Source organism: Peromyscus leucopus, chromosome 6 (assembly GCF_004664715.2).
Source record: "Peromyscus leucopus breed LL Stock chromosome 6, UCI_PerLeu_2.1, whole genome shotgun sequence".
Taxonomy (NCBI): Eukaryota; Metazoa; Chordata; class Mammalia; order Rodentia; family Cricetidae; genus Peromyscus; species Peromyscus leucopus.
The window spans coordinates 21,631,416-21,649,575 of NC_051068.1; the positions used below are offsets into that span (position 1 = coordinate 21,631,416).

At 40.5% G+C, this 18,160-nt stretch overlaps 2 protein-coding genes across 2 annotated transcripts in view; both read left to right on the plus strand.

The window, feature by feature from the left end:
* Positions 1 to 3,999: 3,999 nt before the first annotated feature.
* On the plus strand, positions 4,000 to 4,700 carry LOC119088250. The gene is made up of 3 exons (XM_037207287.1): positions 4,000 to 4,280; positions 4,366 to 4,580; positions 4,639 to 4,700. The coding sequence occupies exons 1-3, from the start codon at positions 4,000 to 4,002 to the stop codon at positions 4,698 to 4,700; spliced, it is 558 nt and encodes a 185-aa protein (XP_037063182.1).
* The window catches only part of Hspa4l (heat shock protein family A (Hsp70) member 4 like), a 49,763-nt gene continuing 36,100 nt past the window's right edge, over positions 4,498 to 18,160 (plus strand). The window contains exons 1-4 of the mRNA XM_028895057.2: positions 4,498 to 4,812; positions 9,765 to 9,822; positions 12,193 to 12,333; positions 16,303 to 16,425. Of these exons, the coding sequence (XP_028750890.1) occupies positions 4,706 to 4,812; positions 9,765 to 9,822; positions 12,193 to 12,333; positions 16,303 to 16,425 (429 nt within the window). The 5' untranslated portion in view covers positions 4,498 to 4,705. The remainder of the gene's footprint in view (positions 4,813 to 9,764; positions 9,823 to 12,192; positions 12,334 to 16,302; positions 16,426 to 18,160) is intronic.

Below are 18,160 nucleotides of genomic sequence, written 5' to 3' on the forward strand. Positions count from 1 at the left end.
AACCCATTCTTTTTAAAAGATTATTTTATGTGTATGTGTGTGTACCTGCATGAGTTAGTGTGCACCACATGTGTGCAGATTCCCTGGAACTAGAATTACAGTTAGTTGTGAGCCAATTGATGTGGGTGCTGGGAACCCAAACTGGGTCCTCTAGAAGAGCAGCAATCACTCTTAACTTTTGAGCCATATTCCAGTGCTTCTCCCGTTATCTTAAATAAAGAAATTAAAACTGACAAAAACCATTAAAGGTTAACAAAACATACACTGAATAAGTAAAATCTACAGACTCATGATTATGAAATACCAAAATAGGAAAAACAGACCAACTCAAAACTTTAAAAGGATTACTATTTAGACTCATGCATAATGGACAGCCAAAGAGGGGGGAATACTGCCAATGGATTCTAGTGGCTGGGAATATAACTCAGTGGTAAAGTATGTGCTCAGCATGCATGGGGGCCTGGGTGCAATCATCAGCACCCCCTAAGAAACTATATTTAGCTAAATTATAACTCTAGTTACTTAAAATAATATTTTATATGTTTCATCATTCAGAGACCTGTTGCTGAAAGATTTTCAAACCTGAACCCAGAAATGGTTGTGCAAGACGTAGTGATATAAACAAATTAATAAACCTAGCTAAGTGCTTACTGCCTTTGAAAGGAAAAATGCTAACTTTTGTGAATTTGGGAATAATTTAGCCCCCTTTTTACTTCTCTTATGAGTCTACATACATTCCACTCTCTTCCTTCTTAATATAAATTTTATAGGAGGAGACTTGAACATGACATTAGTTACTCTATGCTTAGGTAAGTTTACTATATGTGGGGCTCAATAATCACAAATCCACAAGTATATCAGTCATTTATTAATGTTACTGGTAATAAAGATGGTATTTTTAATCTCCATTTCTCACTCTTGTGTCTCAGCTTCTGAAATTTTGGGTAAGATTATAGCTAAAATAATATCTAGAAGGAATTTTATTAAGGCCTAATATGTATGAATTATAAAACATTGAATTTTGTCTTAGGGTTTCTATTGCAAAAAAAAGCAACTTGGGGAGAAAAAGGTTTATTTTGCTTTCACTTCCACATTTCAGTCCATTATGAAAGGAAGTCAAGGCAGGAACCTTGAGGCAGGAGCTGATGAAGAGGCCATGGAAGCGTGGTGTTTATTGTCATGGTCTTCAAGGCTTGCTCATCCTGCTTTCTTTTACACCCCAGGATCACCTGTCCAGGGGTGTCACCATGCACAATGTGACTGGGTTGTCTCACATCAATCACTAAGAAAATGTGCCACAGGCCAATCTGGTAGGTGCATTTTCTTAATTGAGATCCCCTCTTTCCAAATGACTCTAGCTGTGACAAGTTGGCATAAGAATAACCATCACATTAATGAAGCAGATATTTAACTCTAGGGATTAGGAAAGGGGGAAATAGACCAGGTTGGGGTTATAGCTCAGTTGTAGAATGCTTGCTGAGCATGTGTGAGATCTTGAGTTGAATCCCCAGGTGGGAAAAACAAAAAAGGAAACAGTAAAAGCAGATTAAAAAAAAAGACATAATGATGAAGGCAGGAAAATCAAAAGCCAGTTCTTTTAAGTAGTAGTGATAAAAGAACCACGACAAAGACAGGCAATATTAAGAATGGAAAAAAAGACAAAAAAGGCTAAGGAGATTTGACTTAAATAAATCAACAGGTGCCATTTTGAAGGTGTAGATAAAATAGTAATTTTCAATAAAAATATGACTGTTGACTCAAAATAGTAAAAACCATGAATAAATTATAGCCACTAAAATAATGTGGTGACCAGTGGTCATAAATCTTTGTCAGAGAAGAGAGGAATCCTCCTTCTAAGTCTACAAAGTTAGTGTGGTGGTTTGAAGGAGAGTGGCACCATAGGCTGGTATGTTTGAATGCTTGGTCCTCAGTTGTTGGAACTATTTGAGAAGGATTAGGGGCCTTGTTGGAGATGTGTCACTGGAGGTGGGCTTTGAAGTTTCAAATGCCTGTACCATTTCCAGGGAGCTTTCTGTGCCTTCCTCTTGTGAGTCAAGATGTGAGCTCTCAGCTACTGCTTCAGTGCCGTGCCTGCCTGCCATGCTCCCCACGTGACAATTATGGATACCAATGCTCTGCAATGTGAGTCTCCAATAACTTCTTCTATAAGTTGTCTTGGTCATTGTGTCTTATCACATAAATTTAGAAAAAACTATAAAGCTAGTCTTATCTTGAAGAAGAGTAAAGGAAGCAAAATGGTTGGTTTCAATTGTGAATTTAGATGCAAATGTTCTACATAGTCAAGTCAAATGTAGTATATCTGAAAACAATCAAAATCATCTTTGGATAGCTGATTTAGCTCAGGAACATGAGGATGTTAAAGCATCTGCTAATATTTTTCACTGAGTAACATATTGGGACTAGGGGTACCATTTCATTCAATGATGACCAGCATTTGGCTAAGTTTCAGCATTCAAGAGAAGAAAAACTCATAGCAAACTAGGAATGTTAATTTTTTAATTTCTTTTTTTTAATTTTTGAATTTTTTATAAACATTTTCTGTAGAGACAAGTATGCTCACTATTATTCCTTATAGTCTACATTTTATTGGCAAGCTTAAACATCATTAAGAGAAAACAATAATGAAAGGATAAAATAAAGTTATTTCCTAGGTTATATGGTTTGAAACTGAGAAAGTCTAAGAAACTAAACACACTAGAATCTACAATAGAGTGCAGCAAGTTTGCTGGATACACGATCAGTATAAATTATCATTATCCTTATAGTCCAAGGAGCCAAGCATAAGTACATTGACCTTTTGGTGCCAGACACTAATGCTATGTTTGTATTTAGTCTAAAAAACAGCCCAGTGAGTAATACCATTTCGAGAGACACTGAGCCCACGGCTTGGAAAGTAATTGCTAAGGGTCCTATAGGTGGTAAAAGTTATGAATGACTGGGATTAAGACCTAAATCCATGTAACCTCTAAACACTTGTCCTGTTTTAACCTCTAAGTACTCATTTCCTCCTGTTAGCTGTAAAGAATGAGAACTCTTTGTTCCTGGCATCAGTGATTTCTTTTTAACATTTTAAGGAAAACTTACACCCGAGGTTCCAAAGACATCATAGATAAATAAAATGGAATTTGTGGTCCCAGAAGAGCTTCAAGGTTATCCAGGAACAAATCTAGCCTCTAGTAGATCAATATCCCTCAGGATGATAGCTGAATAGGGCAACTAGGTAGTGGAAGCCACTGAAACCCAGAGTTCTGATGGGCCAGAAGCATCCAATCCCTGCTCTGTGCGCGCACTGCCTGCTGGGAAGCCAAGTCGGGTGGTCTCCCAGGGAAGTGTTCATTGAGTGGGACAGAGCATGCCTCCTTCGAACTCTGGACAAGAAAGGTTCCTTAGAGACACTAGGGTTGAGGCAATAGTGACCTCCCAGTTGACTTGGTGTCGGTCCTGAAATGTACTTCCCATTCATTATAGTAACAACAACAGGAGCTATTGCCACACTTGCTGCTGCTGCCTTGACAGCGGTGTTGTTAGTGAAGGGTCTGAGTATCCTACGAAGGGGCCATGAGCGTATTCAATATGCGGATAAAAACTCCGTGTCTAGCTCCAGGATAGAACTGAAGGCACACAAAAACTTGGACGAGATGGAACAGGGCTTACACGAGGAACCGGCTGAGAAGGGTCAGCGGATCCACGAAGAACCGGCCCCTACGGACCTGAGGACACAGGGGCTGGATGGGAAAGAGCCGAGCTCGCACTGGGATGTGCACGGGCAGGAGCTGGGCCGCCAGTCCTCGTAAGTATAACACTTGATCAAAGTGCACACAGGCAGCACGGCCCCCCGCAGGCTCTTTTTCGGAAGCTCACCGGGCCGCAGGTCGGGGCCTGGAAACCCAGTTTTCATGGCGAAAGCACTCCAAGTCCGAGGTCGGGGCCGGGCGCAGCGGGGTGGCTCTGAGGCGGGCGCGGCCCTGGCACCGCACAATGGGCGCCACCTCACAGAGCGGCTCCCGGGAGGCGCCTCGGCGCTGGCCACACATGGGCCCCTCGGGGCGACGAGGCCGGCAGGTGAGCGACCAGGCCGCGGCTCTCGGGGCCGCCGGAGGATGCGGGCGAGCGGGCGAGCGGGCGGGCGAGGCGAGCGGTGCTGAGGAGAGCGACGCCGAGCCGAGGCGGGCGGCAGTGCTGAGTGAGCGGCGCTCCTCCGGCCGCAGCCGCCCGCCGTTGCCCGGAGACCGCTTGGCCTCGCCTCCCGTCGCGCGACCGCCGCCCCGCCCCTCCCCGCCCCGCCCCGCCCGCGGCCCCGCCGCCTCCCCTTTCCAGCTCTTTCTCGAACCCGCCGCTGCGCAGCGAGCCGTTGCCGAGCGCTGACGGGAGCGGCCGAGGGCGAGGCCGCCGAGCCCCAGCCGACCGGCGGCTCGCGCCTCCCGGGGCCGAGCGCGCAGGCGCAGAGCGCAGTAACTGCCGGTTGTGGGCGGCGAACCGCAGTGGCGACGAGGCGGCGGGCCGGGGCGGAGGCGGCGCGGTGCGGCGCAGGCGGGCGGCTCCACCTCCGCAGTTCCGACGCCCTGCCCTAGATTGATTTGCTGACGGAGAGTGGGTCCTCTCCTCTGCTTCTCGCAGGAGTCGCAGTGCCCGCAGCAGCGGCCCGCAGCGGGACGCGGTCCCCGCAGCCCGGCGCGTAGGCGGGATGTCGGTGGTGGGCATCGACCTCGGCTTCCTCAACTGCTACATCGCGGTGGCGAGGAGCGGCGGCATCGAGACCATCGCCAACGAGTACAGCGACAGGTGCACGCCGTAAGTGCCGCACGCCCCCTTCCCCCGGGCGGGCCGGCACGCACGCCCTCCCTGGCAGGTGCAGCGTCCCCAGCCGGGACCGAGGGCGACAGGGGCTGCCCGCCCGCCCTCGTGTCGCCGCTGCTGGCCGCAGACGCCCTTGACCCACTAGAGCCCCTGCGTTAGGTCGCGGGAAGGGGCTAGTGCGGGGCCACCGAGGGGTCCCATCCATGAAGGGAGGTCTCCCGTGGCCTGCGCGGCGTGGCCTGGGATTATCCTGTGCTAGCTAGACTAGAGCTCTGCAGTCTGCCCTCCCTCCCTCCCCCATCTCCCCGAGAGACAGCTTGCTGAGAAAAGTGACCCCTGCCTGGTATTGCATACCGCAGAAGATGAATGGCAGTTTTTCTAATCCTAGAAGTATTTGTTTTATTTATTTATCTACCAGTCTATTTATAGACGGAGAGATGAGGTGTTGTCCTTGAGAATTTGAGACCATCTGACCAGTTTCCGAAGGGATTAGGTTAACAAGGGCGCATTCAGGAGAGACGCGGCAGAGGGAATCTTGGCCGACTATATTGGTAATTCTGTCAATTAGTAGAAATTGCTGGGGTCAAAGGCCACTACCTAAAGTGTATTTCTAGAGTGAATTGTTGGTGAGTCAGAGGAGACTATCCTGTATAAACAGGATTGTGGAGTGTTTCCATTATGAACTCTTGATGAAAGAGTTAGTAGCATTATGTCATGGAAACGTGGGAAGTTTATTGGCAACGAACACAACTAACACTTGCATGTGAAAAACTCTTTCTTGTAGGCTCCTGTTAGCCTGTAATTTTATGAGGAAAATTCTGTTCATGTATTTTTATGGAAAGGTAATTTATTTGACCCTTGTGAATGATCCAGACTTAATTTTAAATCAAACTGTTAGCCAAGGTCAGTGCTAAACCACCTTTAAATGCTGAGGTTACTATAGTTCTAGGAATATGTCAGTATGTTTAAGAGTAGCATAGGTGAATGCAGAATGCTTTGATTACTTTCCAAATGTAGTCTAGAATGCTTTAAGCCTCTTTTTTTAAATAGATCGACCCATCACCTCTCTATTAATTCTAGATGTTTATTTACTCAAATATGGACATAAACCAGGTAATCGTTATAATCCCAGGGCCAATAATTTACTCATTTATTAAGTATATCTATTATGAGAAAAAAATGATTGTTAAGCCTAGAAATAGAGGTACATGAAAAGACAAAATTAAAAATTATAATTGTGTGCAGAAATAAAACTTACAGATGGTTTCTACTTGTTTTTAAGATAGAAAGGGGAAAATGGACTTGATGTTCTGTTCACTAACTTCTATGTAAAGTATTTCTATACCATTTGTTTTAGTGTTTGTATAATCATTTCATTATTTCCAACCCATGTTCTATCTTCATGTGTTTATATTTTATTTTTGCAATTAATATTACAATAGCTATCTTTTTTGTTTCCTTTTACTTTGTGGGTTTGGGGTTGGGTTTTGGTATTTTTTTTTTTTTTGAGAATTCATATTGAGTGGATGATAAGCTACTATGATTATTTTGCTTCTGACAAAAATTCAGTGACTATATTTGCTGTTTTGTTTTTAAGTTGTTTGTTTAGGGGATTATAAGGTTTGATGGTACAAATTGCAGCATAGCCAAACCTAAGACTGTTATAAAAATCTTCAAATATTAATATAAGACAAAACAAAATGTTTCTCCAGTCATTGCCTTGATCTTCTGGGTGAGGGATCTGACATTACATAATATAAGTAGGTATTATGAATTTATGTTGTTTTACGTGCCATTGGTAGTCTTTTTAGTCTATGATCATTATAAAAATGAATGATAATCACTGAGATCTGGTAAAATTTCATTTACAAAAGTATGTTGCAGATGATAATTTGCAGATTTTCTAGCCAGATATTCATCATTTAAAGAACCTTAAAATTGTTGTGCATATTTATTTGTGTTTGGACCCGGTGATTTTTTAAATAAGACCATATCCTAATCTAATAATTAATATGTATCTACAATCACTGATGAGTTTTTGTTTTTGTTTTTTGAGACAAGATTTTGGGTAAGTAGCCTAGACTGATCTTGGAATTAATCCTCCTGCCTCAACCTCCCAAGTGCTGAGATGAAAGGTGTGTATTGCCATGCCTAATACCTGATCAGCTTCTTAAATATTTGTGTGGTTTCTGTTAATGGTCTCAAGTTACAAGCTAATTTAATTCCCAAATTATGTTTAATAAACATGGAAACTTCCATTATTTTTCCATTTGTTAAAATATTTATTCAGTCCTTTTGGCCATAATTAAAGATTGGAAGTTCTAGGTTGTCATTAAATTATATATGCCTAAAGTTTACTTTTCTAAAAAGCTGTTTGAAAGCCTATAGCAACAATGTGCCATTCTTCTACATTTCCCCCAGGTAGCTAAACAGTACTCAGATGTCTTTTTCTCCGAAGAACTCCTCAAGTCTCTTTACTTGGAAGCATTGAAAGTCTCTTAAGAAAAGAATGTTTTCCCAAGTTTACTTTAGTGTCTAAAGAATCACATTTTACAGGAACTTTTTGAGGCAGTAGTTCTCAGATGGAGGTGATTTTGTCCTCACAGGGACATCTTACACTTACCTGAAGATTTTTATGTGGCTGTCACAGTTGAGAGTGAGAGTGGGAGTGGAAAGGGTACTATTGGCGCCTTGTGAACACAGTACAGCCCCATTCACCCAACAGAAGCAGCTCTGGCCCTGAATGTCAGGATCACCATGGTTGAGGAACTCTGCTTTCTGGACACCCTGACACTATAGTTGGAACTAACATGTTGCTTAGCTGTTGAAAATTTGATTCAGAGCCAAACTGGCAACCTAAGAAGAGGGTCATAAAGGCTCACCAAGGAGGTGAAGAGATTGAAGCTTGCTGGCTATCTCTCATCATTATTCATCCAGCAACAACACAGTGACATCAGAAGGCTAAGAATACTGTGATCTGTGTCTGGAAAGGGAAAAGAAAAAAGTAGGGATTTTTTTAAAGCTTATGTGGCAAATTCGAGAGGAGCAGACAGATGTAGAGATGGCTGAAACCGAAGTCCAGTGGGCCTCAGTGTGATATGTCAGCTCTTAGCAAGTCATACTCTGAGATAGAACCTTCGTTTTGTATTATACATCACCATACATTGTTCTCTCCATTACTCAGAAACTTAATGAATTTCCACTACTGGATGCCAACGTTTCAGATTTGTAATTGGGTTGTTGAGGCTCTATACAGTCTGACCTTAATACTATCTTAATCCAAGCCTCCTATGAAATATGCAGGTTGTATTCTTCCTTGTTTCCCTTAGGATCTATATGCCATTCAGAAAGTGTCCTTCCAATTTACCAGTCAGTGCTCCTGGCCAGTGCAGCAGAACTTTCTGTTGTGTATATTTGTTCTCTGTATAGTTTTTTGTATCTACTAGCTACATGAAAGTGCAAGGAACCTGAAATGTGACTAGTTCTGAGGCACATAATTAGGTATTTTAAATTGTACTGACCACATGTGAGCATTGGCTACCATGTTGAATAGTGCAATGAGGACAGTGCCTGTTCCCTTACAGATTTCATATTTTGATCTAAAGATACAACAAGAAAATTAAGTTGTATTAGATGACAATATATACTATGGAAAATAAAATTGGTTTTAAATGTTATGAGATGTTTATGTTGGGGAGAATCAGGAATGCTGGTTATATAGGACTGTCAGGGGAAAGTGTCAGACTAGGGAATTCTTTATTTTCCCCCAGAGCTGAGGACTGAACCCAGAGCCTTGCGCTTGCTAGACAAGCGCTCTACCACTGAGCTAAATCCCCAACCCCATAGACTAGGGAATTCTAAGGAAACTGACTTGGCTCCAGATTCTAGTGGCTGGAGATACCTCCTTCACAGTGCTGGTGTTCTGGCAATGGCCTCTGGCTGTGTCAGAAAGGGAACATACTTCTGTAAAAGGGGTACTGATTTTCCGAGTCTGGTGCCCCATACATAATCTGTCTCCTAGACCCTACATCTCAAAGATTTTTACCATCTCAGTGTCATTACATTTGGGACCTTTAGAAGGAAACCATATCTAACCTGAGCACCTATGTGCCTGGAACGTCCTTTTCCACAAAACAGCTACAAATGAAATGCTTTTATCTCTTTTCAAGTCTTAATTTAGAAATTGCTTCTCCTAAGCTCTATTATGTGGATGTGGTTGTTCTTTTTTCATAATCTTATGTGTTCTGTTCAATTTTTTCAATAAACTGTAAATTATCCAAGGATAGAGAATGGGTTATGTATACATAGTATTTGTTGACTGAATAGTTTCTTGTAGTTAAAACTGAAATCATGGGAACATTTTCTTCACTCACATGATAAAAATGTCATTCTTCATGTGACATGTAAAATGTAGTGGTTAAAATAGCAAGCATTTGCTTTTTTTGTGTGCCAGGTGTTGAAAGCACTTCTTAACACCTACATTCACTCTCCTGGTCCTCACATAACCTGATGAGCAGGTGATGTCATCACTGTCACCGTATGGGAAACTGGAGCAAATGATGCTTACCTAACTCCTACAGATACTTACCTAACTCCTACAGATACTTAGCTGTTGAACTAGAGTGGAAATCCAAGCAGCCTTACTTTACTAAATATGATTACTTTTTAATAGGTCTCAGGCCAGTAGAATTTGAAAAACAATTTTGGCACCAATACTGTATTGTCAACTATTAGGACAATTTTTTAAATTCTAAAATTCTTATCACTATTCTGTTATTATAAAGTTTAGAAATATATAAAGTTTTTCTTTCTACTACCTGATTTTAAAATACTGATTGTTTTAATTATTTTAAATTGAATTTTGCATGAGGAAAACTATATAAAGGCACATAAAACAATGTAGTGTACCAGGTAAACAAAGGAGCTCTTGTTCTCATCTTATTCAGGGCCTGTATATCTTTGGGATCCAGAACTCGAGCCATTGGAAATGCAGCCAAGAGCCAGGTATGTTGTTAGTGTGGTGTTGTGACTCAGAGAGAAAGTTAACTGCATGATGGTAAATTATCATGGTATGTAGTTGAAAATTACAAGTAGGACAGAGGCCAGCACCATTGTATCTTGTCAGAGACACTTTGCTGGGTGTGGTGGCACATACTTGTAATCCCAGCTCCTAAGGCAGTAGGATTAAGAGTTCAAGGGCATTATAAGATACATGAAATACTACTTCAAAAACAAAACAAAACAAAGAAAAAGCAGGGTGAGAATGTGGAAGAAGGAGGAGAAATAAATTTGCTTTGAGTTATAGAATAATTTTTCTTTTTATTTATTTTAAAAATTGTAAAGTTGAATGTCCTACCATGTGGATTTTTTTTTCCTGTATGATCACTTTTTATAAGGAGCAGTCTTCTGAATCATTCAGAAAAGAAGCAAAAGAAGGTGGGGGAAACAAAGGAAATCATTTCCAGAGTGGCTTAATATGTACCAAAAAATTTAAGTGTATCTCTAGGCTTCTGAAATGCTTATGAATAAAATATTAACTTCAAATTTTCCTGTTTGCCTGATAGCTTGTTGGTTTTATATTGTTTTATTTTTCCTAAACCAAAGCCCTTTGTAGTTATTTCTTAAATTTAATGTATAGCTGGGTCTTTTCTTTCTGTTCTCATGTCTGTAAACCTAGCACTAAGGACGCAGAGTTATGATGATCAGGAATTCAAGGCTGATCTCAAGTGAGTTTAAAGCCTGAGCTACATGATATCCTGTTTCAAAAGAATCAGTAATTTGATGTGCCATTATTTCCTCATGACTTTGTAGGAATTATTTACTCATTTATTTAAAAACTTTGGCTTACAATTTTGAAAGAATGTCTTTTATAATTGCTTTATATGAGAAAGTGTTTTATGTTTTCTACATTTGGATTGTATATAAATGTTAATTATGTGCTAAATAGCTCCTTTAATTAGATTTATACATCACATTTTGGTGTTTTTAAGAGTTAGGTTTTATTTTATTTGTGTATATGTATGTGTGTCTGTGTCTGCATGTACAGGTATGGGACCAGTGCACATGGAGGCCAGAAGAGAGTGTTGGGTGCTTTGGAGCTGGAGTCACAGGCCTTGCATGCCACCTGATGTGAGTTCTGGGTTCTAAACTCAGGTCTTCTTGACTGAGCACCAAGCTCTCTTAATCACTGAGCCATCTTTCTAGCACCATCATATTTTGACTGCTTTAAATTTAGCAGAAATAATCTTTGTTTAAAGCAGCCTATAATATTCATTCCCTATGAGTTAAATTAACTGAGTATCCCCATGTATTCATCCCCATGATAGAAGTTCCAGATCTGTTTGCAAGTCACTAAGAAAGCAAATATGTACCTAAGTAACAGTGTATAGTTTGAACAAAAAATTATCTTGTCAAAATATCAGTCATTTACAATTAAGACTGTTGCTTAGCACTATGCTACATAGAAGGGATTTTAATTACTGGTCTAGGGGTGATTCTCAGCAATGGGAGCAATATATAAGACATCTCTCAGAAAATAGACATGGAGAAGAAAGGAAAACTAAATGATTTTTAAAAACAATGTAAATAAAAACATAAGAAAAGGGGGAAAGGTTTGGAAAAATGGCTCAGCAGTTAAGAGCACACACTGCTCTTGCAGAGGACCAGAGTCAGTTTCCCAGCACTCCCAGTGACTCCAGCTCCAGGAGATTTGACTCCCTCTTCCGACTTCTAAGAGCCCTGTACTCATATGCACCCCCCCCCATACACACACACACATAATTCAGAATAAAGTATTTGTAAGTGAGGGGAAAACACAGAATCAAAGACAGGATTTTCCTGGGTCAAAAGTGCTGAGGATGGGCAGGGGAGATGGCACAGTGGTCAAGAATAATGACCATTCTCCTGGAGGATCCATGTTCAATTCCAGCACCCACATGCTGGCTCACAGCCGTCTGTAACTCCAGCTCCAGGAGAGCTGATGCCTCCTTCTGTCCTTATCAGGCACCAGACATGCAAGTGGTATACAGACATACATGCAGGCAAAATACTCATACACATACAATTTTTCCAAAGTGCTGAAGCCAGAGATGATTTGTCAATAGATTTTCACCATATTACTTGAAAAGTTTTAGGTTTTATATTATCATTCTCTCTTTCACTAATTCCTAGGATAAGAAGAGAATTGTAGATACAGTATTTAAGATACATACATACTCACACTATAACTTTACTTTCTAGTTGGAAAACAAAAAAATGAATGAAGTAAAATTCTGAACTTGAATGTATGGGATTAGATATTTGATGGTTTTAAGTATTAGGATACTACTTTATTTTGCCTCATTAATTGATAAATTCAAATTTTATTGCCAACAGATAGTCACAAATGTAAGAAATACAATTCATGGCTTCAAAAAGCTTCATGGGCGATCATTTGATGACCCCATTGTGCAAACCGAGAGAGTCAAGCTTCCCTATGAGCTGCAGAAGATGCCCAATGGAAGTGCAGGAGTTAAGGTGAGTGAGCTTTGTGTTTGCAGAGTACAGCTGTGGCCTTGAAGGAAGGAGCAATGTGGGAATGTTACTGTTATGACCTGAAGTATAACTTTCTTTCTCAGACATAGTACATATGTGCATCTGTTCTGGCTGGTTTTTTTTTTTTTTTTTTTGTCAACTTGTCACAAGTTAGTTATTTGGGAAGGGGGACTCTAAATTCAGAAAATGCCTCAAGTATTTGCCTACAGGTAATCTGTAATACAGTCTTCTTAGTTATAGAAGTGGGAGGTTCCAGTCGGTTGTGGTGGTGCCACCCCTGGACAGATAGGGGTCCTGGGGTATAAGAAAGCAAGTTGTGCACGCCATGAGGAGCAAGCCAGTAAACAGTGCTCCTCTATGGCCTCTGATTCAGCTCCTGCCTCCAAGTTCTTGCTCTGCCTTCCCTGGATGATGCACTGCAACTGTAAGATGAAATAAACCTTTCCTCTCCAAGTTGGTTTGGTCATGATGTTTGATCACAGCAGTAGAAACCCAAATTAGGACAACACCTAAGATAGTCAAGTTTGCAGTTATTTTAGTGAATGCAAAACATTCTATTTTAGATAGCAACTTTTTTGTTGTTTTGTTTTATGAGACAAGATTTCTCTGTGAAACAGTCCCGGCTGTCCCGGAACTCGCTCTGTAGACCAGGCTGGCCTCAAACTCAGAGATCCACCTGCCTCTGTCTCCTGAGTGCTCTACCACCGCCTGGCTTAGACAGTAACTTTTTAAAAGTTACTTTGTTTGAAAGAAGAAATTACTATCACTGGGAGAACTCCAGTAGATGAGGTTTGTAGGGAGTAATAGCAGAGCCATGTGCAACTCAGAAGAGTACACCTCCCAAGTAGTAGAACTGCCAGCAGTTTTTCAGGTTTACAAGAATCTTGTAATATTTAGAAGTGCTAAAGCAAACTTTCTTCTAAGAAATGGATTCTGTGTTTTTGACTGTATTCTAGACATTTGTTGGAAATTGGTCAACACAAACTAGTGAGATACTATAAAGCACAGTGTATGACTCAACAGTTCTTCTCCTTACAAACCCCAAAGAGTTGAAAATATGTCCACAAAATTCCTATTCATGAACATTAATAATATTAACAGTGTAATTTATAGCAACAAAGTTGCTATACTCATGTGCCCATTGAGTTGGATAGGTGAAATACATCTATCTATACAGTAGAATAATATGCAGCCATAAAAAGAAAGTACTGATACATGCCACACCATATATGAACTTCAAAAACATGCTAAGTAAAGGAACCCTAGCACAAAAATCCACATAATTTAGTGGAGTCTTTTTTTTTTTTTTTTTTTTTTTTGCAGCCTCCCAGAATACAGTAAATTCATATGGGCAGAAAGTAGATGAGTGACTGCTAAGGACTGAGGGGGATGGGGAATGGGATGTACAGCTAACTGCTGGGAGGAGGTTTTTAGAGTAGTGATGAAAACATTGTACAAATAAAACGTGGAGATCCATGCACAATTTTGTAGTCCTCTTAAAATATAATCTCTGGAACTTTCTGCTGTGTGACTGCAGCTTCCTAAAGCTATTTTGATTAACTCTTAAATTTGATGTGTCTGTGCTATGGATATGCCTGTATTTCCAGTTTTAGAAAAAGATTCTGGAGCCGGGCAGTGGTGGCGTACGCCTTTAATCCCAGCACTTGGGAGGCAGAGGCAGGCGGATCTCTGTGAGTTCGAGGCCACCCTGGTCTCCAAAGCGAGTTCCAGGAAAGGCACAAAGCTACACAGAGAAACCCTGTCTTGAAAAACCAAAAAAAAAAAAAAAAAAGATTCTGAGTAAAGTGGATGGCAGGTTTTAATAGCGAGAAAGAAACCCCATGAGAGGTTAAAAACAGAGAGAGAGATTCTGAAGTCATCAGTGTAATCTGCAAGTCAGGGATTGGTGAGTGGAGCTGGATAACTGAGCTATGCCGGCAGTAACTAAGAGGAAAGTTAAGTCGGATATTGTTTAGGTTTTGAGTGCCTGGTCAGTGACCATCTAGCAATCTTACCTGTTAGAGATTACGATTTCAGCTCATTCAAATATTTTGCTTTTATTCTTTAAAGTAAAGAAGGGTTGCAGATTTATTTAGCTCAGTGGTCAAGTACTTGTCTAGCAAGCACAGGGGCCTGAGTTTGGTTCCCAGCACTAGGAAAAGAAAATCCCATGTTTAAACACATGCAAAATGGATTATATTTTGTGAATGGGCTGAAGAAAACTAAGTTTTTAAGAGAAAAACTAATTTTGGAGCAATAAAATTTTGTATATTCATAATGAGTGGCTATAAGATAGTTAAAAGGCTTTGAAAGTGTCAGGTCTGTATTCCATTGTCTCCATCTTTGGAAGCTGAAGATCGCTAGCCAGTTCTGTGTATTTTGTTCACTTGTCTTTCTGTACAGATTTGCTTGAATGTACTTAATACTCATTCCATCTAACCTTCAAATACCCTTATACAAAGAAGTACTGAGCACCTCATCAGCCAATTACTGTAAGACTATGTGGCTTGATTCACTCTCTTCACTGTTAGTCATTTCTCCTTACCCCCTTATTTTAAAGGAAGCAGTTCAATAGCATTTGTTACTTAGGTATTTCTTCATGGATTGGAAAACAGTAAAAAAACAATTTTAGTTGTGGTTCAAAATCATTCCTGTGTCATTAGATATATACTGATTTTTACATATTTACACATCTAAATGTGCTGCTAGGCTTGAGAGCATTCTCCCGAACTCTTTCAAAGGTTAATGTCATAGAAAAAAAGTGCACCCTGGGGATCTAGAATTAAAGAACATAGGCTTATATTGGGTGAATTAAGCATAGTTGTTTTGTCAGGCATGGTGGTGCACGCCTTTAATCCCAGCACTTGGGAGACAGACACTGACAGATCTCTTGAGTTTGAGGCCAACCTGGTCTACAGAGTGAATTCCAGGACAGCCATGGCTACCCAGAGAAACCCTATCTCAAACAACAACAACCACACACACACACACACACACACACACACACACACACACACACACACACAAATTGCTTTATGCAAGTTCTTCCGATCACTTTACATTGTATTGTATTTCATGGGTATTAGTATTTTGCCTGCAGTGTGTCTGTATGCCTGCCTGTTGCCTTCAGAGGCCAGATTCCCTGGAGGTAGAGTTATAGATGGTTATGAACCACCATGTGGTTGCTGGAAGTTGAATCCAGGTCCTCTGGAAGAGCAGCCAGTGCTCTTAACTGCTTAGCCACCTCTCCAGCCCTGCTTGGCATTGCTTTTAAATGCATCACAAAGGTTAAATTACTTTCAAGTACAGGTTCCTTGCTCAAACTAATCTTATATTCCTAAATGAAATATAGTTAGGTAATAAATTGTAGCAGCTTTCTGGTCTCCATTAATCATCAAATTTTATACTTAATCCATGTATGTCCTTAGGAACTTTGGTGTAATATAAGCAGACTTCCTTTTTTTTTTTTTTTTTTTTTTTTTTTGACCAGGCTGGCCTTCAGATCATAAAGATCCACCTGTCTCTGCCTCCCGAGTGCTGGGATTAAAGGCATGTGCCACCACCACCTGGCTCAAGCCAGCTTTCTAAATAAGGGTTCTTTTTATTTACCCGGTGTTTTTAATTTCTTCTTTTCAAAAACATGTGACCGAGGCTTGCATGTTAAGCCCAGGAGTACTAACTTTTAAGAATTTTATCTTTTTTCCTTCGTTGTTTACATCATACTTGGAAAATTAATGATAAAAATTAATGGTTTTTATGGATGAGGACCTATGAGTTTAGAGCTCTGTCCAAAGTAATGTACTTGTTTGTGTGGAGCTAAAAGTGAGAGACATGCTCAATGTTGCTAGTAACCATCTGTAAGGAACAGACTGCTCTTTGCACTGTGGTGTGTGGTGTGCACATGTGTTGTGTGAATAAGTAAGTGACTGAGTGTATTGATCTTGGTTGTAGGTTCGGTACCTGGAGGAAGAGAGGCCCTTTGCCATTGAGCAAGTCACTGGGATGTTGTTGGCTAAGCTTAAAGAGACCTCAGAAAATGCCCTGAAGAAGCCAGTGGCCGACTGTGTGATCTCGGTGAGCTCCAGGGTATTGACATCAAGGAGAAAAGGTTTTCTCTTTGTAATTTTCCCCTTTGGTCAGAAAATAACTTACAGTGACTTTACCTTGTTTCGTGAAGTTTAGATTGACTCTCCTATAAAGTCTGTTCTGATCATCAGTGAACCTTCAAAAACCAGAGTGTGGGGCTGGAGAGATGGCTCAGTGGTTTAAAGGTATTGACTGCCCTTCTAGAGGTCCTGACTTCAATTCCCAGCAACCACGTGGTAGCTCACAACCATGTGTAATGGGATCCAATGTAGGGATACATGCAGATGGAGGGCTTATACCTTAAAAAATTCATAAATAAATAAACTTTAAAAAAAAAACAGAGTGTGTTATTTTTTAGTGACTGCTGCCCCTGCCACTTCTAAGAATCTTCCTAAGGAACAAGTGAGAGGGCTCAGCAGGTAAAGGCACTTGAGTTTGATCACCAGGACCCACATGGCTCCTGAGGGTTGTCCTCTGCTTCTTAATGTGTGCCCCCTCCCACATGTGTGTGCACACAAATCTATCCAAAGATACACACTAAATGAATGTAATTTTTAAAAACTTAAAAAGATAATCTTCCCAAATAGCTTTTAACTTCCCAACTTTGAATACTTTAATGTTTTAGGGCATAAGTTAAAAATTCAAAGTTAGGGATTCGAAGTCATAGACAGGAATTTGAAGTTATAGTATTCTGTGGGGGTGGGAAGGTATTTCTTTAAGGATCTTTTTTTTTAATTCTTAATAAAATATTTAATTATCTGCCATAGCCTGTCTCTTGAAATCTCACTGAATATTGTTAGCTTCTTTTTAACATACATGTTTTTACTTAGTGTGATTAAAGTTTTTACTTAGTATGATTAAAGTTCATCATTTGAATTTAATGGGAAAGAAATGTAAGAGCTTAGTATTTTACTTTGTAACCACTAGAAATAGCAGATAAGAGTGTTTACCATTAGCTAGGGCCTGTAGTAGTTTTATATGTATTAACACAGTAAGTCTGAGCTTCCCAACGAGGGTAGAGTATCACCACCTAGTGTTCCTCCAGACAAAGAATTGAGGTGATTCATTCCCAAGAGAGTGCTTGCCACTCTTCCTCATGTTGCCACTCTGAATATATGTATAAGAATGGTGCGGGTGTCTTAAGATCCATCTCTTGTGGTTGTAAGCATTAGGAGGATTACTTTACTGTTCTGTGGACTACTGTATCCATAACAGCTACAAAAGTACTTGGTTCATAAATTGCCCCATAAATAATATATGAACCAGACATATGAATTATAGATTTGTCAGGAGAATAATAATAATGTACAGGACAGTGAGCACATCAAACAGAACACATTGGGGATTTAGCTCAGTGATAGAGTGTTTGACTAGCAAGTGCAAGGCCCTGGGTTCAGTCCTTAGCTCCAAAAAAGAAAAAAAAGACAAAATAATAAGCAGAACACAATAAAAATAGAGACTACTAGCTTAAAACTTAAAATTTAAGCTGGGCATGATGTCATGTGCCCTTAATCCCAGCATTCAGGAGGCAGAGGCAGACAAATCTCTGAGTTCAAGGCCAGGCTGGTCTACATAGTGAGTTCCAGAACAGCCAGGATATATAGTCAGAGTCTGTCTAAATAAATAAAAAGAACAACCAGCAAATAGTTTAACTTGGGGGCCAGTGAGATGTCTGTGAGTAAAAAGCACTTGCCACTCAAACCTGAGGACATGCATTTAGTCC

Excerpts from the sequence above, each read along its gene's own strand:
- LOC119088250 (XM_037207287.1), top strand. The coding sequence starts at position 4,000 with ATGGGCGCCACCTCACAGAGCGGCTCCCGGGAGGCGCCTCGGCGCTGG. Across the intron at positions 4,281-4,365 it reads TCGCCTCCCGTCGCGCGACC|CGAGCCGTTGCCGAGCGCTG; the intron begins GCCGCCCCGCCC and ends GCCGCTGCGCAG. Across the intron at positions 4,581-4,638 it reads TCCACCTCCGCAGTTCCGAC|GAGTCGCAGTGCCCGCAGCA; the intron begins GCCCTGCCCTAG and ends TGCTTCTCGCAG.